Raw genomic sequence first — 27,008 nt, 5'->3', positions numbered from 1 at the left:
TGGCATTTTGGGTGGTGAGGCTGATGGAAGCTGTAAACCAAAACATTGGGGAGTCGTTGGGTTGGGTCTGGCTGGATCTGGTGGGAGTTTTGCAGCAGCAAACACCCAGAAAACAGGCCGGGGAATTCTGGTCTATCACAATCTCAGTTGCTGGTATTATTTGTATTAAGTTTTAAAGGATGTATCTTAAGTAAGTTTTTATTGCATAGATTGGCTTTTTATGCAGCTCAGCACATAGGCTCCCATGGGGGAAAGTGTGGTATAAAAATAAAATAAAAATACGAATGTGGTCTGGGACTGGGGGTCGGGGGAGACTATTTCCTGTTGGATGTCCTACAATATATATGTTGAAACTGGAATAGCACCATTTCCTAAACCTCTTGCGTCTCAATGTGTATTCTTATCAGAGCCTTGCATCTTCTGGTTTCATAGTTATAGAAACATTTTGGTCAAATAATATTTTGGAATAGGGATCAGCAGTGGAACACTCCAAGGCAAACTGAGTGCCAGCTGGCTGCCTCCTGCCAACACAATAGAACAGAAACAGTAATAATGTGATGACTCTAGTGTGTTACCTCCTATCCTAAGAGTAGGAACCTCAGGCTTGGCGTAGTAGATTTATCTAAGCCACACACCCTCTCCAAGTCACAATCTTCTTTGTCTGGCTGGAATTTGTCCTTGAACTCTAACAATGCTTCTTGCTTGTCTGTGTGGAGGATGCAGAGGGATGTATGTGTGTAGAAATAGGCTACTGTACAAAGGTAACATTCACATTCAATGCTCAGCTTGTTTTTGCCTCTAGCCACACCTACCACTTACATGTGGCCCTCTGAAGGTTGCCCAGGAGGCAGTGTGGCTCTCAGATGGGAAAAAAGTTCTTGACCCCCCCTCACAAAGTGATCCTTCAATAAAATTAGTTATTTACCAGTGCATTTTGCCTTTGTACTGGCTCTCAGTGAATAGTACAATATAGCAACTGACTTTCCCATATAGACTTGCCTGCAGAAGAGGCACTGCTGTTAGATCTGCCATGCTGTGAAGTTCATGAGGTGGTGGCTCATGAGAGGACCTCCTTTGCAGTGGAAGCCCTCCCCTTCAAGGTGTGCCTGCCCCCATAATTGTACATGTATTGGTGATGATTCAAGACAATCCTTTTTTTGCGCAGGCCTTCTTTTAGGGAATTGGGATAAGATCAGAATTATCCACCAGCACTAATTCTGCAGTATCATTGCTCGTTTGCTTTTGCTGTTTTACACGTTTTGTTTTGTGTTTTAGTGCAGTCTTCTCCAAGCTGAGAAGATATCGCTCCCATCATCCCTGACTATCGACTACACTGGTTAGGGTGAACAGGAGTTGTAGTCCAAAACCAGATGTTGTGAAGTCCTGGTTTGTTTGCATTAGGCAAACAATACTTGCTATATTAAACTGCATATAACCTGACCTGACCTGGAATTGTGTGGTCTGTGTGCTATAAAGGTAAAGGTAAAGGTACCCCTGCCCATACGGGCCAGTCTTGACAGACTCTGGGATTGTGCGCCCATCTCACTTAAGAGGCCAGGGGCCAGCGCTGTCCGGAGACTTCCGGGTCACGTGGCCAGCGTGACATTGCTGCTCTGGCGAGCCAGAGTCGCACACGGAAACGCCGTTTACCTTCCCGCTGGTAAGCAGTCCCTATTTATCTACTTGCACCCGGAGGTGCTTTTGAACTGCTAGGTTGGCAGGCGCTGGGACCGAGCAGCGGGAGCGCACCCCGCCGCAGGGATTCGAACCGCCGACCTTTCGATCGGCAAGCCCTAGGCGCTGAGGCTTTAACCCACAGCGCCACCTGCGTCCCTGTGTGCTATAGATCCATATAAATGAATCAATAATTGAGAGAGGTTTGCCACCTAATGTGCAGAACAGAAGCCAAAAGTCTACTGATGGTTCCGGAGGAAAGAAATGTGCAATTTATTCCTTTAATTAATTAAGATTGCTTTTCTACACACAGGCATCTGGGAGAAATCCACATGGAGTTTAGGGAGGATTTGTTCTGAATAGACATGCACAAGATTGCATTGCATATGCATTTATTACATAGCTGCAAAAGAGTCAAAAGGGGCATATCTGCAAAGAGTGAACTAATTTTGCCTTCAGGAGGTTGGTTAGGCTGAGAGACAGTGACTGGCACAAGGTCATCCAGTAATTTTCATGGCCCAGTCCAGAGTTGAACCCAGATCTCACTAGGTTGAAGGACAGTTCTATTCACAGTATTATTCACTTTGTTTAATAACTGCTCAAACAACTGCACAATATCCTCAGCTACTAAATTAATGTCCAAATAATAACAACAGTTGTACTAGCCGTAATAAAAATTTTCTCTACCAAAAGTGTTCTGGCTTAGAATTTAAACTGACAAATTTATTCCATAGTTACTCAGCCGTTTCTGCTGCCGCTTACATTATCAGAACAGTTCATCCTAATATTTAATGCAATTTTCCTTTGGCCTGACTAAAAATATATATGTTCCCATACCTTTGTTTATTATTTGATTACTAAGCACTTGATGCCTGGCAGATCAGAAAGTTCTGCCTGTTGGCTAATTCACATATGAAATGCATCCCTCTGTGTTGTTGCCATCGACTTATCAGAATGGAAGAACAGATCAGACCAAAGATTCATCTTGCCTTGCAACCCATTTCTAATAGAGGAGAGTCAGATGCCTCTGGCGAGCTCACAAGAACAACAAAGTAGATAGGGAACTTTTTCTACCTTGGTTGTAATACTAGAAACTAGAGTCATCAGAAACTCTGAATGTTGAAAGATTCAGGACAGACAGAAGAGAGGGTTTTGGGTTTTTTTGTGATTTTTCCAGCATCATGGAAAGCCTGGGCTCTTTGTCAGGTATCAATCTTTTCAAGGGGATCCTCAGCATCGAATTCAGGGGCCCTGCCTGTTGAACAGGAGCAACTCTCAAGCTCTGTACCAAAATGCTGTTGAGAGATTCACGTCACCCTGGATGCACACTGCAATCAAGTGGCCCAACTGCCTGCCACTTTGCCAGTGATGGTGTTTAAATTCCCAAGAACGTTGCAACACAACACTGTGACACTTAAGGAAATGCTCCTCATAAATCCTAATTAAGGAAGACAATAAAGCAAAATTTTACAGAACTTTCACACATAAAATTGGGCCTGGACAGGTTCCAGGGTTCCCCCCTCCCCATCTGCCACCCAACAGTCAACTCACTGTGTGGTTGTCATGTGCCTGATGTGAACACGGATGACCTCAAAATGGCCTTCGGGACAATCGTGTGTTGAGCAAAGGCAACCTCAGAACTCGGTATTTAACTAAGTTGGGGAATAATAATGGAGAAATCCTTTGTTGATGATGTGTCTGCAAAGGCAATAGGCGTTTTAAGAGCGATGGATGTCAGTCTTACAGGCTTTTGGGGAGAATTGCAATTTATGACATGTTAGGATAAACAGTTGGATTATAGTTCTGAAAAACGTGTTCCATCAGGTAAAATGGTTGTGATTATAGGCTCTAGTAGTTTAAGTAAGGAAGTTATGCACTAAAAGGTTGAAATTGTAAAACACGTTTGCTTGTGCTTAACTGCTAATCCTTCCCTGTATCTATGTTGAATAAACTACAAGAAGATGAGAGAGAGGAAAAACCACCCCTCCTCCTCAGCATTAAACAATAAAGGCATAGATGGCACGCTGTTTCATCTTGATAAACAAAGGCAGCTATGCTGTTTTCTTTCAAGATGTAACCGTCACTGGTCTTTCTATTTTGTCTCAGTGCGGAATACGAGTTAAGAAACTAGTTTTGTTGATTTCAATGTGGCTAAAATTAAACCGATGCTTAACTCTCGTTGAAAGCAATGGAACTGGGGAAATGCTTAAATTTGGCTGGGCTTTACCTCAGTTTAAATCTTTTTGTGGTTTCCACCCCCCTTCCCGTAGAAGGGGAAAAAAACTTTATAAATCTGGCTGGATGAACTGATCAATGTTTATATTCATTATAAGTCACCCACACCTTTTGGAATTCCTGCTGCAAAAAGTGTCTCACTTTGTGGGTAACCTGGTTTCAAAGAAAACAAATAGTCTGTTAATTAAAGCAAACAAACAAAATAGATGTGCTTGACACTACTGGACAGCAGAATAAAAAAGACCCTTCAGTATCTCGCTTTATGTAATTTATATAATTTAGATGTTTAGGGTCTCAAAAACAGATGGGCAAGTACTTGAAAGAAACAATAGAATAACTGACCCATGCATATTAGAAGTTACAATCAAGCAACTATTATTTGAGCTCAAGAATGAGTTGGAAATATTTATTTTAGGCTAACTAAATGGACCTCATGAGGCCCTTTGTGTATCCACATATTGTGCCAATCAGAAGCATGTGCTAAAGCCTTGAGCATGAGGTAGAAATTTTCTCCGCAATTTTTTTCATAAATAAATAGCTTTGCTTGTGGAAAAAGATAACCCAAAACACTTTGCTGCATCTTTGTTTTATTTTTGCTTCTATCTAGTTCTTTGTGGCTCTTCTCCCAGTTAACTTTAGCTGCTTATTAATTAGCCTGTTTTTGATATTTGGTTTATTTTAAGGGAAAATGCTGCAGATGTCAGACAGACTATTTTAGAGGTGCTTTGCTAATACAGTTTTTCCAGGATTTTCCTGTTGGAAAATAATAAAGCTCAGCCTTACTATTTATGAAGTAGAGATGGGTGTGTTGGGTGGGGATCATTCTAGCATTTCGTTTTTTAACCTGGCCATGTAAATCCTTAGGAGTTATTGTCCGAGTGATATGTTGGAAAGGATACGTGCATCATTTCAAAAAGTTTGTGCTTATGGTAAGATGCGTTAGTTATCAGTAATTTTACACAATAGTTTTAAGTGAATTCACATCTGGGGAAATTGGGGACAAAGTTACAGACTGAGCTGTTTGAACCTTTGTTAGAATTTCTTTTTCAAAATCACCTTGTGATGATACTGAAGTCCATATGAAAGGGAACAGAATTCATTTTTGTAAAGCCTGATCCTATCAGTGCCAGGGGCATGTAAGAAGCAATCACCTTTATTTTTTGTTTTATACTTTCCATTCACAGTGCCAGCTGACAAGCTTGTTCAGGCATATTCAGTTTGCTCCCTCGCAGTCGAACCCATGACCCAGTTAACCCAAGGGACCTACTGTTTCACCTGATTCATATTCCTGAACCTAACATGATGCTACCAGATTAACTTACTTGCATGTTGGGTCGCAAGTTACCTAGAGACAAGACTTTGTTTAGTTTAAACTAAGTATTCTAGAGTCTTCTAAAACCTTATTGATGGAAAAATGAACGCCAGTCCTTGTTTGCGTAAATTATTCCAGACACTGTCTCTGTCTAAAATTTCTTCAGCAATTGGATTTAGAGCTTAATAAAATAAAACGTGCAGATCTTGCTTCCCCAAAGAGTGCTTATAGTAGATATTAGCAATGTACTACAGTAAATTATTCCACCATTAAAAATGCAAATAGTCCTTAGTAACAGACTTTAAATTCCACCACAGATATGAGTATTACTTTTCTTAGCTTTCCCAACTGAATTTCTGGTGATGGAGTATATAATCAGTCCTCCACATCATGTAATGATTCTCCTCTCCCTCTTTAAAGTAACATGGTATATGTCAGATAAAGCAACTACATTTTACTTACCTCACAAGTTCACCTCTTGCCTGTGAATTATTGCATTCGTATTCATGAAGTGCTTATCAGACAAAACCTACAAAAGAACATAAGTAAGCTTGTGGGGTGGGTGGTGGAGGAATATGAATTAATGAGTTAGTTTACACATCTTCCAGTATATTATACAAAAGATAAGCAAACGATTAATCTAGCAAAACAGGCCTTGGTTTATTTCAAATTAATTTTTGCTTTGTTTGCTAAATTGAAATATTTTTAGTTGCATTGTGCGCCCCTCCCCACCACCAAAAGGACACTTTTCAGGGAAACATTGTATATGAAGTGAAACGTATTTTGTGCAAAATAACTTTGTCTAGCTAATAATTAGCTTTTTCATGCTTCCTGGCTGGATAATCTCTTACTAGGAGCGAGAATAAACTAGATTACGACTGCTTGAAGTCTGAAGCCAATTTAAAATGTATTACAAAGGGGAAGCACACCACAGCAAGTAATCTATAGGAAGGGGGAAAGGGTTCTATAAGTGTCCCACAAATGTTTGCCTTCTTTTTAGCACCACCTCGTTTCACACTGAAAATTGTTTCACAGAAAATTTTTCCTTAGAGGATTTTTTTTTTTTTAAAATGTCATAGACGGTTGGTAATTTACAGTATAGGGAATTTGCCTTTTGTTAATTAGAAGTTTCCATACGAGAGCATACTGTATATAACTGTACACCACCTATATGATAAAACCCTTCAGGGGCTCGGCACTGCTGTTCATGCGGCGTCTTGCTTAGGGTTGCATTAAAAAGGAATGACCTAATATGAAAAACAAGCAAACGAAAGTTACTTGCACTACTAACCAACTCTCGATTTGGGCTGTTTGATGTTTTTCTAAGTCTCTCTCTCTTTCCCCCATAGAGCAAGGGACTTCAAACCATAAAAATACATGCAGGCTCTTTTTCATGCTGTGATTTTTCCAAATCCATCTTTCCCAAGGCAGGCAAGTTGAGGATCTCTTCTGATCCCTCCTGTGGAAAGGTGAGCTCCCAAACTTGCACCAGCCCTAGACAAGCCCCCCCCCCACCCCATGCAAAACCAGGGGCAGCTCTTTCGCACTGCATGCAGAACTTCCATCCCTGGCATCTCCAGGTAGGGAACCCCCACCACAACCCCCCCCCCCCATTTTAAACAACCGCAGAGCCTCTGCAAGCACTGAGGCAGCCAGTGGGCTGACTGGGTGCAAAAGCTTCTCTGAAAACTTCCTGTGCGGGGCATTTCTTTTTCTTTCCTTTTAAAAAGTGAGTTTGGTTTTTTTTTTGGGGGGGGAGGAGAAAGTCTCCCTCCTTTTGCAAAAGTGAACCCCCCCCCTTTGCTGGTGCTCTCCCCTCTCCTCTCCCCGCCCGTCAGGGGCAAAGACGTGTGAATGATGTGATTCTTCCCCGGCCGCCTTCGCCTCGTGGGGCTGCTGCTGCTGCCGCCGCCGCCGCCGCCGCTGCTGCGAATTGCGCGAGCGAGAGGAGACGGAGGAGGAGGAGCCGCCGGAGGAGGAGGAGGAGGCCGGGCTAAGGCCGGCAGCGGCGAGAGGGGACGTCTGCACTGTCTCTTTAAGGGCTCTCCGTCTGGGGTGGCGCTTTTCTCTCGCTAAGGCTCCCTTTGATATTAATAGTGTTGGTGTCTTGAAACTGACGTAATGCTCGGAGACTGAGGTCCTGACAAGCGATAACATTTCTGATAAAGAGCTGATCTCCTTGCAATCTCCAAAAGCCTCCTCGCCTCTCCTCCTCCTCCTCCTCCTTTTTTGGGGCTTGTTTGTGCCACTAGAAGCCAGGCTCTCTCTCTCCCTCTCCCTCTTTCCTTTTTCATAAACATAACCAGGCAGATCCAGGTCCTCCTTTGCGCTTCCCCCTTTCTCTCTCTCTCTCCCCATCAGCAGAGGGGGCGAGAAGGGGGGGGGGGGTTGTAAAAGCAAATCTTTATTTTCCCCTCTCTCTTTCTCCCTCCCCTTCTTTTTCTTCCTGCTTTTAACCCCCGCTTCTCCCTCTCCCTCTCTCTCTGTCTTCCTCCTCCTTTCTCTCCCCCCTCCTCCTCCCTTCCTTCTCTCTCTCTTTCTCTCTCTCTCTCTCTCTCTCTTACCACCCCCCCCCCCCCCCGCTTTCCACCTCTTCCAAAATAATCCAAGATCAACTCTGTTGCAAACAACAGAAAGACGGTTCATGGCTCAAGCGACAGTTCCACCATCTTTCAAGCTGCTCCGGTTATTATTATTATTATTACTGCTGATTAATCAACAGGTAAGTGGTGGCGGCGGCGGCGGTGGGAGATGTTAAAAGAACCGGGCCTGTGGGGAGGTGGGGGGCCGGTTTGAAAAAGAACAACATCAGGGGCTGTGTTTTGTGTGTGTGTGTGGTTGCAGGAGAGGTGGAGATCGGAGGTGGGGGGGGGGGGAGGAGGAAGAAGAGGGGAGGGGAGTGGGGGGCCGGTTGCGCGCAAATCCTTTCCTGCTTCTGGCGATCACTGCGTATGTGACTCTGGGTTTTTTTTTAAAAAAAATTTATTTATTTATAAAAAAGGATCTTCTCCAAATGGTCTATCGCGTGTGCGTTATGTCTGCGTGCGCAATGAGAAATCAGAGCTCCGAAACCAGGGTGCGTTGGAAAGAGGGGGGCGAGTTGTAAAGAAGGGGGTGTTGTAAAATAGTGCAAAAGAAGAAAGTGCATGGAGGTTTTTATTTTTTTATTTTTATAAAAATATTTTTTGCAGTTTTTTTTTTTTTTAAAAATAAAACCTCCCCCCCTCTCTGCTTGGCCTGGCTTTTGTGGGTCAAAACCATGTGTTGATGCTTGGGAAATGGGCGACTTGAAAACTTGCAGTAGCCCTGTTGGTGGTGGAGTCAGCGGGGGTCAAGTTCAGCAGCCGAGGAGAGAAGGGAAAAAAGGGAAGCCCTTCCCCCTTACGCTCCCTCTCTCTCCCGCCCCCCACCCGAAAAGAACTTCTAAAGCTGCCGGTGTCTTTCCTGACTCCCCTCCCTTCCTACGTGCATAGCTTTGATTTAATTCCTCCAACCCCCCCCCCCCCCCAATGTAGGAAAGGAAAGGAGGGGTGAAGGGGAAGAAAGCCCAGAGATATTCTTAAAAAGAAAAGTTTTGCCAATCTTGCACCCAGAGAGAGTGCAGAGACCCTCCAGAGTTTTGGCACCTTGGTGATTTGCTCCCAGAGGAAATTGCTTTCTTTTAGAAGGATAGAAGAAAAGGAAAGAATGGGGACTGTGACAAAAATCCAGGCTCAAGAGGGAGACCATCATGAAAAGTAGTAAGTTCGGGGTGGGGGGGAGGGAGGAAACTTTATTATTATTTTTTGCGTTATGTGTGTGTAACTTGTGTGGATGGGGAGAGAAGTGTGATGGGTGTTGCGTTGTGTAATATATGCATTTAGGAGATGGGGAAGGGGAGCACTCTCTTCTGGTCTCTCACCACCAACACCCCCCAGCAAAAGAAAAGGTGATGTGGTGGTAGGGGCGGCATCTTTTAAATGAGTTAAAAACTTTCTCCCTTCAAAGGCCAGGACCCCCCTGTTCAGCTCTCTGAGTTCCTACAAGTTACTTCGTTTAATTTTCAGGACTCCCCCCATCAATAATTTTCTTACACTTGAGATCCATGTGGCAGATCCCCCCCCCCCAGGACTGAATGAATGGAGAGGTGGAAACTTCCTAATACTTTAAGAAGGAAAGATTGCAGTTGTTCTGATAGTAACTTGGGATAAACATACCGAGGGGAGGCAAGTGGGATGGTTTGTTATTAAAAGCTCCAGGAAGAAGCTCTCGCCCCCCCCTTTTGGGGGGGTGGGGTGGAAGGGGTACTGTGCAAACTTGACACTTTCTACCCCATAGGTCTCTCCCCCTCCCTTTCTCTAATCTCTGCCTTTGATCATAAAGGGACGCTTGCTAGATTTCACTAGCACTTCTCAGGGTCGACTTGTGCTCTGTTGTTCAGGAGAATTTTCCTCTGATGTTTGGGTAGGTTTGAGTTAGTGCATTCCTTTTATTTTTATTTTAAACCACTTTCCGGTAAACAGTGTGTTATTTAAGGCTTCGGTGCCTTTAGCAACTTTAAAAAAAAAAGATTGAGAGAATCAAAGTACGTACATATCAATGTAAGTTGCTGTGTTTTTTCCCAGTCCGCAAATGTCAACCTTCTAAATTTCATTGACTGAAAGAGAAGGAAGGAAAGAAAAAGAAAAAAAAAGTCAGAGGCCAAGTGATGGAGTAAACACGAGGACTCATAAGGAACCTTCTTTCCATTCATCCTTTTGCCAATGAGCAGGAAGTACTGTAACAAAGTTGGAAAAAATACAGTTGAGGAAAAAGTGCAAGTGGGAATTGGGAATCAGCATTCTAATGGACAGCTATTTTGCGTGTGAATACGTGAGCTTCTTGTGAATGCTCCTGCTTGCTAAGGATCATAGTAAATAATAATGATAGGATGGGAATCCAGACTTTTGGGTGGGACTTGCGTTTTCTTCTTCCTTTTTATTTAAACATATTTAACACTACGTTGCTGTTGGAGGAGTTCATTTGCTCTTCTCTTGGCATTCGTGGTTTTAAATATTGCACACACACACACACACACACACAAAACACAAAAGGCAAGTGTTACAAATGGTAAAGTGCAATTCATTGGTAAAAGTTAGTTCCTGATTGGGACAAACAAGGAATTAAGTTTACAGTTGTCCTTTCTGAAGAGAAGGCACAGCTTGTCCTCATCTTCACAATAGTCCATTGGGTGAGAAAGCCTTTTCAAGCATTTTCGCCAGAGTGACAAATTAGAATCTTAGGAAAAGCAAATTCTAAAGGAAGATTTGTTTTTTAATTTAAAAAACAAAAACTTTTTTTTTACAAGTCCCATTGCTCATGGATGTAAATGCAGGGCTTTCATGAGAACACCAACTATTTCCTGTAAATCGTGAAGCTGACAAAGCCGTCTGGAAATGATATCAACATTTTGCAAGGATTTTTTTTTTTGGTTTTTTTTTTACAACTGTAGTGAAAGTTTGTTACAAATATAGCTAATCCAAACAAATGGAGCACTTCACTTCCCCCGCTTTAAAAGAAGACATAAAGGCCTTTCTGTTTCCTTCTTTTTAAAAAGATGTAAAAGTTGGTTAAGCTGTGTAGTATAGAGGACACATCACCAATCATTAGCTTCATAGAAATCCTCAAAACCTTCAGTGCCATATTCGTAATCAAAAGGGAGATTATTAAGTTTAGAGCTGTCTCCAAGAGGAGGAAATGTAGTCCTCATCTTACTATGCTACTTCTGGGTGTTGTGGACAATAGTTATAAGAATATAACATCACCTTTTAGGGAGACTGGTTTTTTTAAAGATATATCTTAAAGCCAGCTTGTGATAGTTTTCTCGTAGTTTTCAGACTACATTTCTTGGATTAGGAAGTGATCTCAGGTAGATCAGATAGCAATAAAATGTATTGAAGATAGAGCTAAAAACTTGACTACACAAAATACATTTTGGAGGTTTAAATCAATAATCAAATGGTATATCTTATTCTTATAAAGATATTGTATCATAATTGCCCCCGCTAAAAACCTTGCAGGTATAGTTGTGAGGTGTTTGAGCCTCAACATATATGTTTTCATTTGTGAAGTATAAGCTGTTATGGCAAGGATTTGCTCTAGAGTAGTTTGATGGCTTTCAAATTCCTTGCTCAAAGTAAGCACTTGCAGAACTCTGATCTAAGGCTTCAGCGAGCCAGCTTAGCCAATACTTTCCTTAGAATGCCTTTTAAAAATGCCTTTATCTCATAAAGGAAACAATAGCTTTTCCAAGTATTTGTGGAATAGCACTGTGTATAGTTTCTAACTGTAAATAACACTGTTATTTTAACTTGTATGTGTGTGTGTATCAGCACGAGGTACTTAATTATTTTGTTTATTCCTATGAAGTTCTAAGAGTCTAAGTAAGTTCCACTGAGTTTACTGATTTACTTCAAAGTAAATGTGCACAGTGTTTCAGCCTTAATGAATGTACCATATCTGCTGTGCTTGAAGAATGTGCCTGTATACATATAAACCGCTTGCGTGCTGCCTGCTCATTAAAGACAGTAAAAGCAAAATTGTTGAAGAGCTTCTGACAGTGGCTGCTCATTAGATTTCAGCATTCAGACAATATTTTGTTGATTGAAACCATTAAGGACTGTCTTACGTTTTCCAGTCCTTAAGGTCTCAATGACTACTGTACTTCCTTCTTGCTGTTGTGGTTCGAAGATTGCTATCTATGATTCTATGCTTTGTGTGGCCATTTGAAAGTGACCTTCACCTTAGGAAAGGTAGAAGTGTGCACAAGTTAATAATTTCAAAAGTTTCTTTAAAAATATTGATGAAAGTGAAAAGCATGGGTATCACCATTACTTTTGCACGGAATAATCAGTGAAAGCTTCAAAGTTTCTTTTGTATGTGTTTGGATATATATACTGTTGACCTATCGATATTTGACAATTCTTAAGTAATAACGTTAATTGAAACCTTATCAGATTTTACCTGTAGCTACAGTTGACAATCTCAATTGTCGTTTCTGAATGCACCAAAGTAAACGTCGTTTAAAAGTTTATGGCAAAATATTCATGGAAGTTCATAATTAAACGTATTCTAACATGTTGGGTTGGGAGTCTGAAAAAAGTAATTTTCTGTTTACAGATAAACCAAGTGGGAATTGGTGACGTTTTCAATGTGCTTTCTCTTGTAACAAACTTCTGGGCCATGGTCATGAGTGGATTTAAGTTCCACACCGAATTCAGTGAAACTTAACTTTTGCCGTAATGTTTTTGGGATCAGGCCGTTGGTTAAAGCATTGGCTCTGGACAGCGATATATTCTGATATTCAGATTTTTGGTTTGTGTGTAAAATGAAGCTATTCATTCCAGCAGACTGACAACTTTCCATTTGCTGTTTGCCTTTGCTTAATTTAGTTTCCTCAAGACAACTAGTAAGGTAGTTTAGATTTGTATTTTTGGCAATGTTGGGTAACCATAAATGCAGAGTTTTCTGTCCCAAGTATTACACCTCACAATTCACAACGTGAGTAATTCAAATATACAACTGTATTTCCCGCCCCCGCCCCCCTAAAAACACAAGAAAGTCTTTGTTGGTGAGTTTCAACCTTTTGAGGTTCTCAGGTTAAAAGGAAGTCTAGGGGTTGCCTTTTTCAGGTGTTGGTAGCTATTATCAACTATTAGTATTGCTGTCAGTCAGTTAAATAATTTCATGTGATTAATTATCTACCTTTTAACTGATTAGTTAACTCTTTGATTAACAGTAGCGTATTTCCAAGACACCTGCATATTTGCAATTTTCTGATGTTGGAAGACAGCTTCCACTTGTTCGAAAGAAGGATCATCTTTAATCTTTTCCTTTTCATTTCTTATTTCAGTAGCACAGTGAAAGCAGGATTAAAACAAACAAAATCAATTTTCAGCCCCACAGATTTAATACATCACGATATCAGTTAATCAACTTAACCTTCAGTTGATTGATCCACTGATTCGACTCTCTTAAAAGCTAATAATTATGGTTTTTCTTATTAATACCACTGAATAAGGTATTTATATTTGTTTGTTCCTAAATATATGTTTTATTCTAAGCTGAGTGTACGTGCACACACACTTTTAAAAGGGGGATATTTTTAAAATCTGTATTATGCTTTCTGAACTTCCTCCTTATATATTGTTACAACAGAGTTATGATTTAGCTGTGACAGTTTAAAACCTCCACCCAAATTTTGATAGTTCTGTGATTACTTTCAATTTAATGGAAGATGAGAAGGACACCCAATTGTTGTTTAGTTTTATTGACTTTTGACAACTTTTGAAAAAAGTGCGTACAAGCAAGGAAAGCTGTTCCATTAACTTCAATAGGATTAAGAGCACAATGTTATGCATATTTACTCAGATACAAGGTTTAGTTTAATAGAACTTTTCCTGGTAACTGCATAAGATTTCAGTCTGACAGCATAGACCTAAGCATGTCTCCTCAGAAGTAAGTCCTATAAAGTTCAATGGGAGTTACTCCCAGATAAATGTGCATTGCATTTTAGGGAGAATTGGTTTAAGGCTATAGTCTGTGCGCATTTAGCTAGCAGTATGCCCCATTGAATGCAGTGGAGCTTCCTTTAGAGTAAACCTATGCTAGGTTTATTGTGCTAGAAATCCTAGTGCAGTGATTCATTATCTGCATAATAAACCTAGATTTGAAATGGCTGGATTTAAACCAGTTTAATCCCAATTCTGTTGAAAAACCTGAATAATCATATACCCTTCTTTATGATAGTAGAGTATATTAATGCGCATGGGACTCTATTAGTTCAAATAAGTCTGAGTCAGGGATCCAGTTTATAGTGGGCACATTACAGTTTATTAAAACAGTTAAATCACCGTATTCTAAATATTTACTAAAGGTGTAACTGGCTTTTAATTTTAGATTTACATTCACATTACTTTATATAAGTGTCTTCGGAGCTATCTATTTAGAAGGGTTTGTGGAAGTTGGTGTCAGCAGCCTGCAGCAATGGTTGTCCTAAAAGTTTCCCCCAACTATTATTTAAAATGATAGTGTACAGTTATAGCTTGCAACTGTGTGGCCCGATGCCCCACTTTTCAGCCGGAAAAATTAAAGGAAGTGTGCGACTGGGCAGTATTCCACAGAGATATTGAATATGAATTTCTTTTCTTGGTGTGTGTGTGTGTGTGTGTGGAACCCTGTAAATCGTTAGCAATTGTTCCTGGAATCATTGGGAAAGCCTCACTCACCTGAACATCACTTGCGCATTCCCACGAGTTCAGTTGCCTGGTTTGCAGCTTCTTCCGTAGTCTCTGTGTGTGAATGAATCGCTGAGATGTCCATAAAAATGGTGGCTAGCTTATTAAGTTACATGGGGGGCAATGTTGTGTGTGTGAGGGAGAATAACATGTTAAAGAGACTTTCCTCACCACGTGTATCAAATTCAGCATGGTTTTCCGTATGGCTCAACAAAAATGCGCGTGGAAACATCTTGCTGCCTTTAGTAGCCCGCTTTGTAGTGTCGCATAATTTCCTCATCTGAGTTGGGCATGTTCTAGGATGTGAATCATCCCATAACATAGCCTGCCTGAAGAATATTGATAACGGAAAGGAGACACATGCATGCACAAACTCCCAAAGCACGCATGTGGAACGTGGGAGGGCTGCGTGTTCCTTGCTAAACTGATCATTTAAGATCATCTGCTTGTGCCACTGCAGCCGACATAATATCACAGGACGGTAACCCCCAAATGGGTGATTTCTGCCATTGCCCCTTCCCTCTGCCATATGTGAAGCGTCATCCATCAGTTCCTTCAGACTTCTTGTGAAGGCATATCTTTTTGCCCAGGCTGCCTTTGACCCGTAAGATTGGACCTTTTTATTACTGGATTTCTGTTGGGTTATTATTATTATTATTATTTTTAAAAACTACTTCATAATACTGTTTGACTGTTTTTATGCTTGTACCTCTGTGTTTATGATACTGTCGTACTGTTCTGTGTTAGTTTTTCTGCATACCACTTAGGGATTTTGAAATATTAAGCGGTTGAGAGAAGTTTTAAGTAAAATTCTAACAACCGCTTTTCATTGGGGGGAAATGAACTGTGCTAAAGTTTTCCTTGCGTGTTCTATTCAATCAGCGTTTTTTGTGTGTTTGCACAGACATACTCCAGTTCCAAAACTGTAGGCAAGTCAATAAGATTTCCTCTCCCATTACTTTTTGCCCCCTCCTAAAACCAGATTAACGTTTACTTTCCCTCCCAAAATTTAGTTGATAAAAATATTTTAATTTTTCGAAATGTACCTAGCTCTTTTAAAAAGTGCTATAAACCCTTTACAAGAGGCTAGACACCTTCCCCTGGTGGTTTTATTTATTCAAGAAGGAAACTTTCTCTCCCTCTTTTCTTGCACGCGCTCTCTCCCTCTTTTTCTTGTTTTCTTTAAACCGACTGACGTAATGCCAAACTTTGCTTTAAAAGAACAGACAGAAGTAATTGGTAGCTTTTAACTTTTAATAATGTTCTGGATTGGTTTTAGTGGCCTAACTGCCATTTTTAAAAAAGAACTCAAGTAAAACCGGGCTTGAAGCCTTAAGAAGAAAGACCCTGTTGATGCAGTTATTTTTATTCTTCTTCTTTTTTTCTTTCTTAATAAAAAAATCATTCCTGCTGAGCTTTGCTGCGTTTCTGTGAATGCATTTTGTGAATGCTGGTGCATTTTAGGTTATGCTAACTTCAGACTGGCTGAGAAAAAGGAAAGCGTCCCAACAAAGTTTTTAAAAAATGTCACGGCTCTTTTCGTCCCTCCTCTTTAATCAGTCTGTATTAATTTCAATTAATAAACGCTACTCTCACGCCGGTTAGTACTTCTTCTTCTTCTGCTGCTTTTAAGCAACGTCAAGGAATAATTTACACCTGTTATTCTACAGCAAGAAACATGTGAGGTGGACAATGGAAAAAAATGCATGGGCAAAAGGGGTGATCAGCCTGTTCCAAAACAACCAAGCACAATTTAAAATAAATTGATTCATTCTCTCCCCCCCCCCCCCGCCTCCGGTTGCTACTTATTTTATACTTCTTTTGAAAGTCGAACAACTACTGAGACAGGAAACAGTCGACCATTAACATAATGCATAAGACAGTAATTTAACTAAAAAAAAAAAGTTGGGGTTTTAAAAACTTATTTGCTTTATCATCTTCCACAATCACGTTTCCTCTTTCCATTTTCCAAGTTGGGCTTTTCACACCAGCCGGAGCTATCTTGTCTGCAACTGCATTAGGCAAGAGGCTTCATGGGTGAAGTTGGTGCGAGACTTCATTTGTTGGCAAATTAGAAAATCTTTCAAAAGGCCAAGTTAGTGTGTGCCAGTTTTTCCTTCCTTTAGGGGAGGCACTCCACCCATTTGATGGGTACCCCACCCAGAAGTAGAGAGCTATAATTCAGTGGCACTGCTTTTTAAAATGTCAGCTCTCCCTGGAGTTCAAACCCTAGTTTTGCTCTTGAATTTTCATTTCTGCGTCTTTCTATTCGAGAATATTCTCATTTGTAGAAGGCTTTTGTTGGGCAGCTTTTGTTAATTCTCATTTGGGGGAAAACTCATTTTGATGTGAGTAGGGCTTCATATTGATTTTAGGATTGGCATGTAGGGTTTTTTTCTTTTTGGCGGGGGAAGCTGGTACAACTGTACTTTTAGGCTATAAAATAAATTTAGATGGTTATTAACCTTTGATCACCCACTCCTATGAGATGGAAGTACAGACATTCAACTCTTTGTTAATATATTTTATATATAATAACAGCAGGATCGTCGAGGCAGTTGTAATGAAGTATATGATTTAAGTTGTTACACTCTCATTGAAGGCAGTGAGGCAAAACTGCTTTAATTTTAGCATTTCATGTTAACTGATTTGTAGATCAGGCTTTATATAAATTTTCTTGGTATCCAATACTTCTCTGTATTTAAATCAATTTTTTCTACACACAAATCTGCAGGAGTTATGTTTATGTGATCTGGTTTTGCATCTCTTTTTACCAATTAAAACTGGGAAGCACTCCAATTCCCAAATTGGTGCCTATCACGCAATTGTAGATAATATCAAACAAATTTATGCTGTAATCTTGAAATAGTATAGTGTAGAAACATTTTGCATACAGATTTTAATAGAATTTAACTGGGAGTTCTTCCAAGTAGGCTGAATACTGAGTGTCGCTACTCTCCTCCAATTCTCTTTTTAGATGTTACTTAAATTCATCACTTTGATAACAGGAGGGATTGGAAAACATATCTTCCTCAAGGCATGTAGGATATACAACGCTTGTGTCTTCCCGGTGTTGATAGTTCCTTTGTGTGGCTCAAAACCCTATGCGTGGAAGATGATACAAAAAGTTCGTCAATTGTGCTTATGTTTCTGTGCAAGATTTACTTAAATGCTATGTTTCAGTTTTGCCTCAAACCATTTTAAATCACCTCTGGCCCAACAATCTACTATTTCTAGGTTCCTGAGAGATTAGGTATGACAGTTTCTATTATATAATGAACAGCAGTATTGTTTGAACAAAGGTAACATATTTTGATTTGTGTACTCCCCCCCCCCCCCCGCTTGGCAGTTGGCAGTAGCATTGCTCTAAAACGGGGAGCGTAAATATCTGAATATATGAGACCTATAGAACAGGAGATGTTTTAAAATCACGGCCGGTATGATACATGATACAGCGCAAGGTGTGTGTATATGTTCCTTTCTTATATGTGCGCAATGTACCTGCACACTATTCTGGCCTTTATATGTTCATATATGATGGTGGTTTTTTTCGGCAACTTGTGCTTCTCTCATCTACTGTTGTAAGTGCATCCTTTTCCACATCACAGAAATGCCGCACAAGCAAAGAGGCAGTTATCTGTAAAAAGGGGGCGTTTTACAGAAAATGGCACACATTAGTAATTCTCTAGAAATATGTGTATAAGTTTGTTTCTCAAGTCTGTTTTGAAAAGAGCAATATTTTAGTTGTTTGGCTTATGTGCAAAACAGACTGGTTAACATCTAGGGCTGTTGTTTTGGCCCCGATAGACCCAAAACGTCTTACACTAGGCCATGGGTATGCAACCTAAGGCCCCGGGGCTGGATCCGGCCCAATCGCCTTCTAAATCCGGCCCGCGGATGGTCCGGGAATCAGTGTGTTTTTACACGAGTAGAATGTGTCCTTTTATTTAAAATGCATCTCTGGGTTATTTGTGGGGCTTGCCTGGTGTTTTTACATGAGTAGAATGTGTGTTTTTTTAAAATTGCATCTGTGGGTCATAGGAATTCGTTCACACCTCCCCCCCCCAAAAAAAAAATAGTCCGGTCCACCACAAGGTCTGAGGGACAGTGGACCGTCCCCCTGCTGAAAAAGTTTGCTGACCCCTGCACTAGGCAAATAAATTAACATTTTCTGACACCTTCACAGGCAAAAATGTGTGAAAAGTGATTAGTTTTTCCCTTTGCCCTGAAGGTCATATAGCTCTGGCTCCACTGGACAAATGGGAAGAGTGGATATAAGAACGGACAGCAGTCTCTAGCCATGTTCTGCCACCCAAACTCCAGATGTTCAGATCTTCGAGTGTCTCTAGTTATGGTAGGGGACATACATATATGCCGAAGATCTCTTTATCAAAAGACCCAGCTCTACTGTGTCAGTGGTCTTTGAACTATAGAGTGCATCAGTATTATTTGGGGGCTTGCATATTGTGTACCTTCTTGTGCATGTGATAGGATTTGATTCTATGGATGTTGAATGAACATTTTGTAGGAATGTTTCTATACTTTTATGGTAAATCTTATGAAAATGAAAAAGTGCTAACAACCACAGTGTACAGCATAGTATTGCATCCCGCAGTTTGGACCAGTTGGTGGTTCAAGTTTGGATTAATTTGCTGGTACTTAAATGAAATTCTCTTTAATGAAATGTTTGCACATTGTGCATGTCCCCAAACACCCTCTTTCCTTGGTATGTAAACAGTTCAGATACTATATTACATGTGTAAACATAACACTATATCAAGCACATTTTAAAAAGTGCTACGAGCTACTTAGTTTCTTTTTAAAAGCATTTTAATAAATATTATAGTATTTTGGTGCAGGCACAATTTTGACAGCAGTTGTTTAGCTGCAAGCAGGATCTTCAGTAAAATTGAAAACTAACCTGTTGTTTTCATGCTACGGTGCCTTGCTTGAATTGGGCTATGGATTGTTTAGTTCCAGGAAGCCATTTTCGAAAAACTTTTTGGAGTCCAGCGTGGGCTGGTTTGGGTGACAGTCCTGTTAAGTTCCACATTTAAATCTGAGTCTCACACCTAATCCCCCCCCCACATTTAACTGTCAAATTGCACTATTAAACAAAAAAATCTATTGTTTGTTGGAATGTTACATGGCATGAATAGTGCTGGATATGACTCCTTTTCAACCCCCAGCCCAAAAGCGTTAATCAATAATCCCTCTTTTTCCTTTTACCCCCCTCAATTATTTTGTTTTTAAGATGTCTGTTTGCAATGGTGCAATAGTGTGAAACACAGTACAGTAGTTTGGTTTATTTCCACCAGGAATCAATGATGTGGCATTTTTCATTTTATATAGGTACTACTCTCTCATCCACAGAGCATGCTATATATTTTGTGTTCACTCTCTCGTTGTGCCTCCATTTTTATCCTTGCTTCTCTCTCATGTCTTTTTATGCTGTGTATATATAAACACAGGGCATGTCCCTTCTAAAAATACATGCAAATTAAGTTCCCTTAAGTGTTGCACCTTTTTTTTTTATTACACAGAAAACCCCAGTGTTTGTTTTGCTGCTTATGAGACTTTAATATGTTCAAAGTGTTTATTGTGATGTAACGAGAATTCTGATGCAGATACTAGTGGGCAGGGAAGGGACTGGGGAAGGGGAGACACACCCTCAAGTTCCACTTTTACTCATGACTAGTTTTGTAAGGTCATTGCGACGGGGCTGTTTGTCAGCTCTGGAAAAGTTTAGAAATCTAAGCAGATACTCAGTTCACTTACTTTAGAGCTGTTTATGCCATTGGGATAAAAACGTTAAAAGGTAATGGATTTGGTGTTTGGGTTTGATTTGGCTGTCTGAATTATTTTATGCATGTTTGGGTGTGATAAAGATAGCTTGGTTAAGGGTAGAAAAAAAACTATTTAATGTCTGAATCTAAGGTGTTAGGATTAGTCTTTTATATCTTAAGCAACTGGTGGCACCTTAAAGCATTTCATCAGATGCGTGAAGGATTATATATTACGTATCTGACAAAGTGGATTGTGGTCCGTGAAAACATATGCCGTAATAAATTTGTTTGTCTTTATGGTGCCACGAGACTGTGTTACAAGTGTTATGGGTTGTTCAGTGTGCGTTTAAATAAAGACCCAAATGTTGGGTTGGCCTACCGACTAAAGTGGAAAAAGGATATTTTTCTATTTTCACTCACTAGTTTGTGCCAGTAAATTGTGATGAAAGTGCTCAACTTGTTTTCTGGAACTACCTTAATGGTTTTCCATTCTGTTTTTGTTGGCTGCTTCCCATTTTCACCTAGGGACGCGGGTGGTGCTGTGGGTTAAACCACAGAGCCTAGGACGTCGATCAGAAGGTCGGCAGTTCGAATCCCAGGATGGGGTGAGCTCCCGTTGTTCAGTCCCTGCTCCTGCCAACCTAGCAGTTCAAAAGCACCTCAAAGTGCAAGTAGATAAATAGGTACCACTCCAGCGGGAAGGTAAACGGTGTTTCCGTGTGCTGCTCTGGTTCGCCAGAAGCGGCTTAGTCATGCTGGCCACATGACCTGGAAGCTGTACGCCGGCTCCCTCGGCCAATAAAGCGAGATGAGCACTGCAGCCCCAGAGTCGGCCACAACTGGACCTAATGGTCAGGAGTCTCTGTACCTTTGCCTTTACTTTTCCCATTTTCACTATTGCTGGTTGCAGGCCCCTGTAGAGTTTGTCTGGGCCCCAGGGTGGGAGTTAGAATAAAGTTATGAACTCAAAGAAAAGCAGCTGGTCCCTGTGATGGGCCCTTAGCCAGCTTAGCCCTCCAAGATCCGTGGCAAGTGTACCCAGCTGCCCCGACCTTCGGCTGGTAGGAATCCTGTCAGAGTACTTTCTAGGTGACTCTCAGATGATCTGTCTAGCCGTAGTGGTGTCTTGTACTACACCCACTGCTAAAACCATGGGAAATGAGTTTCGAGGCCTTCCAACACATCAACCCTCCATTTCAATATATGTTGGCTTAATCAAGTCTGCCGTCTCAGCATGCCTGTATTCAGTGTGAAATAAAATTCATTTCAGTAAATCTGTATCGTATTTCCAAACATGCCAGACTGGGTGTGGATGTGATATTAGTAGTGCAATACTATACATGTGTATTCAGAAGTAAGTGTCGCTGCTTTTAGTGGGGCTTGCTCTTAGGTAAGTGTATATGTGACTGTGTCATAAGGAGTGTGGCACGTTAAAACTGTTAAAGAGATGTAGCGTCAGGTCAGTGCATGTCAGAATTACCCACAGAATGCCAAGTTTCCTTCTTAACAGCAAATAACTAGTGCTGCTTTGCTCTTGTTTTATGGAAATGAGTGTGATTGCTCAGCTGAAGTAAAGTGTGATGAATGAATAGAATGTGCTCTTCACAGTTTTAGTGCCCATTGGGAGAAGGTGGTATAGGCAAGGAAGCTGGTTTCCAACCAAGATTCTTAGGAACATAGGAAACTGCCTTATAGCAAGTCAGATCACTGGTCCACATAGCTCAGTAATTTCTGCACAGGTTGGCAACAGCTCTCCAGGGTTTCTGACAGGGGACATTCTCTGTCCTACCTGGAACCTCCTGCAAGCAAAGCTACCAGTGTAGCCAAATGGCACCTTAAACCTAGGTTATGGGCACAACAACGGAATGTCTAGGCATGCTTTTTTAATAACAAGAATACAAAGCTGAAAATGAATGAACTGCAACTAAAATAATTTGTACATTTTTCTCATGGTCTAGTCCTTCCCCTCCCCACCCACCCCTATTATTCTTAAGAGGGTCTCTAGTCTTCAGAGAGTAGCTGGAAGTGGGCAGGCAGAAAAAGGCCCTCCTTTTCTTCCACTCTGCAGTTTTAATCTGAAATCTTAGGAGCAATACTAATGAAATTCCCTGTCGCAAATGTGCCTAGAACAATGGGAGTTTCGAACACTGGAAGCTACTGCTCTCCTATTGAGCTACACCCTTCACCGAACAACTGATGTACGTTGAAGGGTGGAAGGAGTCTTCAAAACAACTGTTGTTTGGGTAAAATAGTTTTCATAGGCTATTATTGGGCAGCCATCTTCTAATGCAGCCTTTCTCAACCTGTGGATCCCCAGATATTGTTGAACTACAGCTCGCATCACCCCTAGCTAGCAAGGCCAGAGCTCAGGGATGATGGGAGTTGTAGTCCAACAACATCTGGGGACCCACAGGTTGAGAACTGTTGTCAGGTGGGACTCGGTCCAGTCTTGTTTGGTGAGCTGCAGTGGGAAGCAACAGTGGTCATTGCTATCCTTGGGTAGAATGGGGTGAAGAGTATAAAGCCCTGAATAGGAGTGGACACACTAGTTCCACCAAATATCACCACTGCGTCTTGCCAGCAATATTACTGTTGGGATTCAGCGACTCCTTTGGATTACTGACAGCTTGTTTAGCTTCTTCATCACTTTCTATGAAGGTGCAGAGGGAAGCTTCCTCTAAACTTGACTGCTACGATAATGTAGGGAGATACTCACCACTTACTTTAATGAAGCCCTGGCAACTTAACTTGGCTTTCAGAAACAACTTTTACTGCAGTGTTCTTGTAATAAGAGCTTTGCTGGATCAGACCAAGAGTTCCCAAAAGTGGTAATCCGGAACCATTTTTGGGTAGCTTACAAGTAGGAAATGAAAGCAACCACTCTTTCCCCCCATGGTTTGTTTCCCTACAAATGGTGATTCTTTAAATATATTAATTTCCCACCTTTCTTCAATAGAGCTCGAGGTGACATACAAAGAGTTCCTAGGCAGTCTCATCCCAAGTGTTGCCCAGCCCTAGATCTGGCTTGGCTTCAGGGAGTTTTCTGAATCATCTACTTTCAAACTCTATGAACACAGTGGCTCAGTTTGGGTAATCTGACTAATAGCTGTTGGTGGACTTGTTCTCTACTTTATTATGGGTTTCATCTTATTCAGTGTAGTGCCTAAATCTCAAGTTAGTTGCACGGAGCATTCTTTCAAGCCATTCTGTGAGCTGGGAGTTCACAGTAGTGTAGTTCAGAAGCTAAGAATGTTGAATATACGCAGTTCAAATCTTCACACCAATCATTAACTTGCTCAGGCTGCCGCCCTGCATCTAATTATTTGGGACTAAGTCTTCTTGGAATCAGTAGGGCTTACTTTTGAATCAACATGCCTGTGAACAGGCTGTGTTGCCTTGGGCCAACTACTATATCTCAGCTTTGGTTCCAGCCTTCTTTATAGGGTTAATAATACTGCCCAAAACTGTCCTCCAGTTTTACCTTGTGTGAAACAGGCTTCCAGTTTCCTGCTGCATTCTCGGAGCACTTTAAAACTAATTTGGAATTTCTTTAGAATTTTGGCTGGCATGTGGTTCTGAGCTTACCTTATCATTGCAAGGTGCCCCGAAGACTTCTTTCCAGGATATATTACTCCAGCACTCTGCAGCCTCCCTTGCTGCCTACCCTTCTTGATCTGAAAAAGCCCCATGGAAAGGTTTGGCTCTCTGGACTTTAAATTGAAGTGTTGGCACGTGGGAAGGCTGGAGAGTGTTGGTGCGATGATTTGTAGAATGAAAGAAAAGTGATTTACAAACACCAGTCACCCACCCCAAAGTTAAGGAAAATGTGGCAAAAACCATGCACTCCATAAGGATTTCACAGAAACGTTTTCTCGCATTTGAAAAATCTCAAGTGTAATTTCTTTCCTCTTTAATTGAACGGTAAGGGTAAAAAAAGGTAAAGGACCCCGGATGGTTAAGTCCAGTCGAATTTGACTATGGGGTGTGATGCTCATCTCCGCTTACAGGCCGAGGGACCTGGTGTTTGTCCGCAGACAGCTTTTTCGGGTCATGTGGCCAGCATGACTAAACCGCTTCTAAAATGTGGGAGAAATTTTCAGCACAGCACTAACAGCAGTTTAGAGCTATGTGGATGAGCCCCAATGAGCAAAGTCTGGGGCTTCCAAACTTTTCTTCCTTCTCTCCCATGCAATCATTGGCGGAGGACATTGCTGGAGTATATTTTCATTTTTAAGGAATCTCCACTTACTATTCCATTTGAACCAAGGACCCTGGTTTAAAATAAAGATTAACACACCAGCTTCATAATCTACGATTTCAGGTTGGCTTCCTATGACGCAAGAATTTGTTTTAATAAAGTTCCTTGATTCAAATGCAACCCTAAATATATTGGGCTCATGGAAACAAGATAGGAAAAGTGGGATGCATGTAAGCTTGATGCTTTGCTTTGGACTGTTAAGACCCTTTCACATAATACCATAGTTTAACCATGGTTTAGTGTTGCATGTGGATGTATCCATTGTAACATTATAATTTGGACGTTACAAATGCTAGGTATTATTGCTGCTGCAGTCAAACCTCAGTTGTCGAACGTAATCTGTTCTGGGAGTCCGTTTGACTTCCGAAACATTCGACAACTGAGGTGCGGCTTCTGATTGGTTGCAAGAACTTCTTACACTCAAGAGGAAGCTGTGTCGGACGTTTGGGTTTCAAAAAACATGCAAAAACTGGAGCATTTACTTCCGGGTTTTTGGTGTTTGGGAGCCGAAATGTTTGAAAACGGAGCCATTCAAGAACCGAGGTTTGACTGTATTTCTTTCCAGTTGCATTGTTCTTAATGGCCCAGGCAAATGAAGAGATAAATGGTATCAGTTGGAAATTAATCTTGAAGGATTGTAAATAAATTCGGTAATGAAAGATGTGTTGTGAATGGGCTAGTGGATGCGGTTGAATATTTTAAAATACAACTTTTCAAGGAGCCCTGGTGAAAGGTATATGCCCACCATGCTTGGATTCTCTTATTTTAAAAATAAGTTTTTAGAAATTGGTACTTCAGAAAGCTTTTGGAAAATGGTACTCACAAATACTGGGGAAAATATAAATAGCAGCAAATCATTGGGCATAGGTCTGGCATATGGAGTCTGATGATTTAAAAACCTATACAAATGATTTGTACAGTAGATGTCTCGAGCATCCTATGGCTTTAAACACATTTTGAGTTTATGATACCACCGTGCAAATTTCCAGAAGAATCACTGAAATGCTTCTATAGCTAAGAATCTGTCAGAATGGATGGCTTGGAACTGCTTCTTCAGAATTCCTTGCTACTCTAGACATTGCTTAGCTCTGAAGACAGTACAAATATGTTGCATACCTCACCTTTCCCACTTCCTCTTTCATTTGTCCGAACAACCTGTTGTTTTGTGAGCACAATAAAACTACTTTGCAGTATGTTTTTCTGAGTAGCACACAATTGTAATTGGAACCACTAGCAATTAAACAGATGCACACAACAACTTTTGTTTCAGAAGCCTTCATTGTCAATGTGAAGGAGGAATTTTTCAAACGCCAAAGTAAAAAAAGAAGTAAGGAAGGGGGCAGCTGTGGAATTTGCCTTACTGGGTGAAAGGAGAATTGTGGTTTAAGAAGCTACTGGCTTCATAGAGCATTCAGAATTCCTTGCCTCAAAAGAATCTGATACACGTTTGAGGAGAAAGGAAGCTGAGACCAAACAAAATGCTTTATAATCTGAACAATTCTGACTGCATAGAAATCTCTATTTTCCTTCCTTCCTGGTTGCAGACTGTGACTTCCCTTTTCCTTTTCTTTTTTTATGTGAAAAGGAATTTCAGACCAAACTTTACCACAGTGGAAATGCCATAAAACAAATCACTCTGGGTAGCTCAAACGCTGTACGTATAACCGAGAATGACACTCAAACCGTTCGCAGCCTGATACGAAAGGACTTTCAATTGGGACTAGGACTGGGGAGACTTTCATATCTAAAAATGAACATTTATCTTCCTTTTGAAGTTTGTTATTGGAGAGAGAGGAGTCGTCCCAAATAGTGTTTGCTTGATTGAAAGCAGGTAGGATCCGTTTAAGATTCGAAAGAAAAAGGAATGAGTTCTCCTAGATGCTATAATTCCAGGTAATGTTTGAATTGCTGGTAAATGTGAGGTGTCTGTGATTGGTCAGCTTCTTGTAATATTTTTGTGCCTACATTGGTTAAAATCGAATCATTCTGCATCCAGAGAAAGTTTCTTGTTCCAACGTGATAGCCTAGCAAGCTATAGAATTTCCATGCATGTCCCTTGTTCCCTAATACTTCACAGATTTTGTTTGGTTTTCGTTTCGTGTCTAGAGGTTGACGTAGTGAACATTGAGATATATATCATATAATGATTTTACATTAGTGTAATGATCTCTTCTGTCAGGAAGATTTTGTTTCTCTGAGTAGCCTCCTAATTAATTGAGGTAGACCAAACTATGTGTGCACCCCTGTAAAATTGCACATACTAGTTATAAGAAAACAAATATTCAGCTTTACTTACTTTGATTCCAATCCTATAATTATTATTTTTAAAATAAAACCCTTTATGCCTGTAACTGTGGATGCATCTTGGGATGTTTAGCCGATTGCTTAACTACTATGTACTACTACTTCTTGTTCAAAACTGTACTCAAGTTTACTGTCATTCAGGAAAGAGATAATAGACAGGACACACTCTTTTTCTCTAGTCCATC

General features: G+C 40.7%; 1 protein-coding gene and 2 long non-coding RNA genes across 10 annotated transcripts in view; 1 reads left to right on the top strand and 2 right to left on the bottom strand.

The window, feature by feature from the left end:
• Window positions 1-27,008, bottom strand: part of LOC307220626 — a 128,802-nt gene that overhangs the window by 3,136 nt on the left and 98,658 nt on the right. The window lies entirely within an intron of this gene.
• LOC307220601 lies at window positions 1,840-6,690 on the bottom strand. Of its 2 annotated transcripts, none has more exons than XR_013840973.1 (3): window positions 6,513-6,690; window positions 5,684-5,750; window positions 1,840-3,112 (listed from the first exon to the last, which is right to left on the bottom strand). It is a non-coding gene; the product is annotated as an uncharacterized lncRNA (long non-coding RNA). The 2 variants fall into 2 exon arrangements; XR_013840974.1 differs by lacking the exon at window positions 1,840-3,112 and adding an exon at window positions 3,126-4,062 and having other exon boundaries at window positions 6,389-6,690.
• TRPS1 (transcriptional repressor GATA binding 1) overlaps window positions 7,214-27,008 on the top strand; it is a 245,911-nt gene continuing 226,116 nt past the window's right edge. For 3 of the 7 annotated variants that reach the window (XM_079984158.1, XM_079984156.1, XM_079984155.1), the window contains exon 1: window positions 7,215-7,943. Coding sequence is in view for 1 of the 7 variants with exons in the window: in XM_079984157.1 (XP_079840283.1) it covers window positions 8,952-8,961 (10 nt within the window). In the remaining 6 variants the exon portion in view is untranslated. Of the gene's footprint in view, window positions 7,944-8,774; window positions 8,962-27,008 lie in introns of those variants that run through there. The other 4 variants (XM_079984157.1, XM_079984154.1, XM_079984153.1 and 1 more) reach the window with 3 other exon arrangements.

This window comes from Podarcis cretensis (assembly GCF_951804945.1).
Source record: "Podarcis cretensis genome assembly, chromosome: 7".
Taxonomy (NCBI): domain Eukaryota; kingdom Metazoa; phylum Chordata; class Lepidosauria; order Squamata; family Lacertidae; genus Podarcis; species Podarcis cretensis.
The sequence above is the reverse complement of the archived record's forward strand: the minus strand, read 5'-3'. Positions and strand labels throughout refer to the sequence as shown.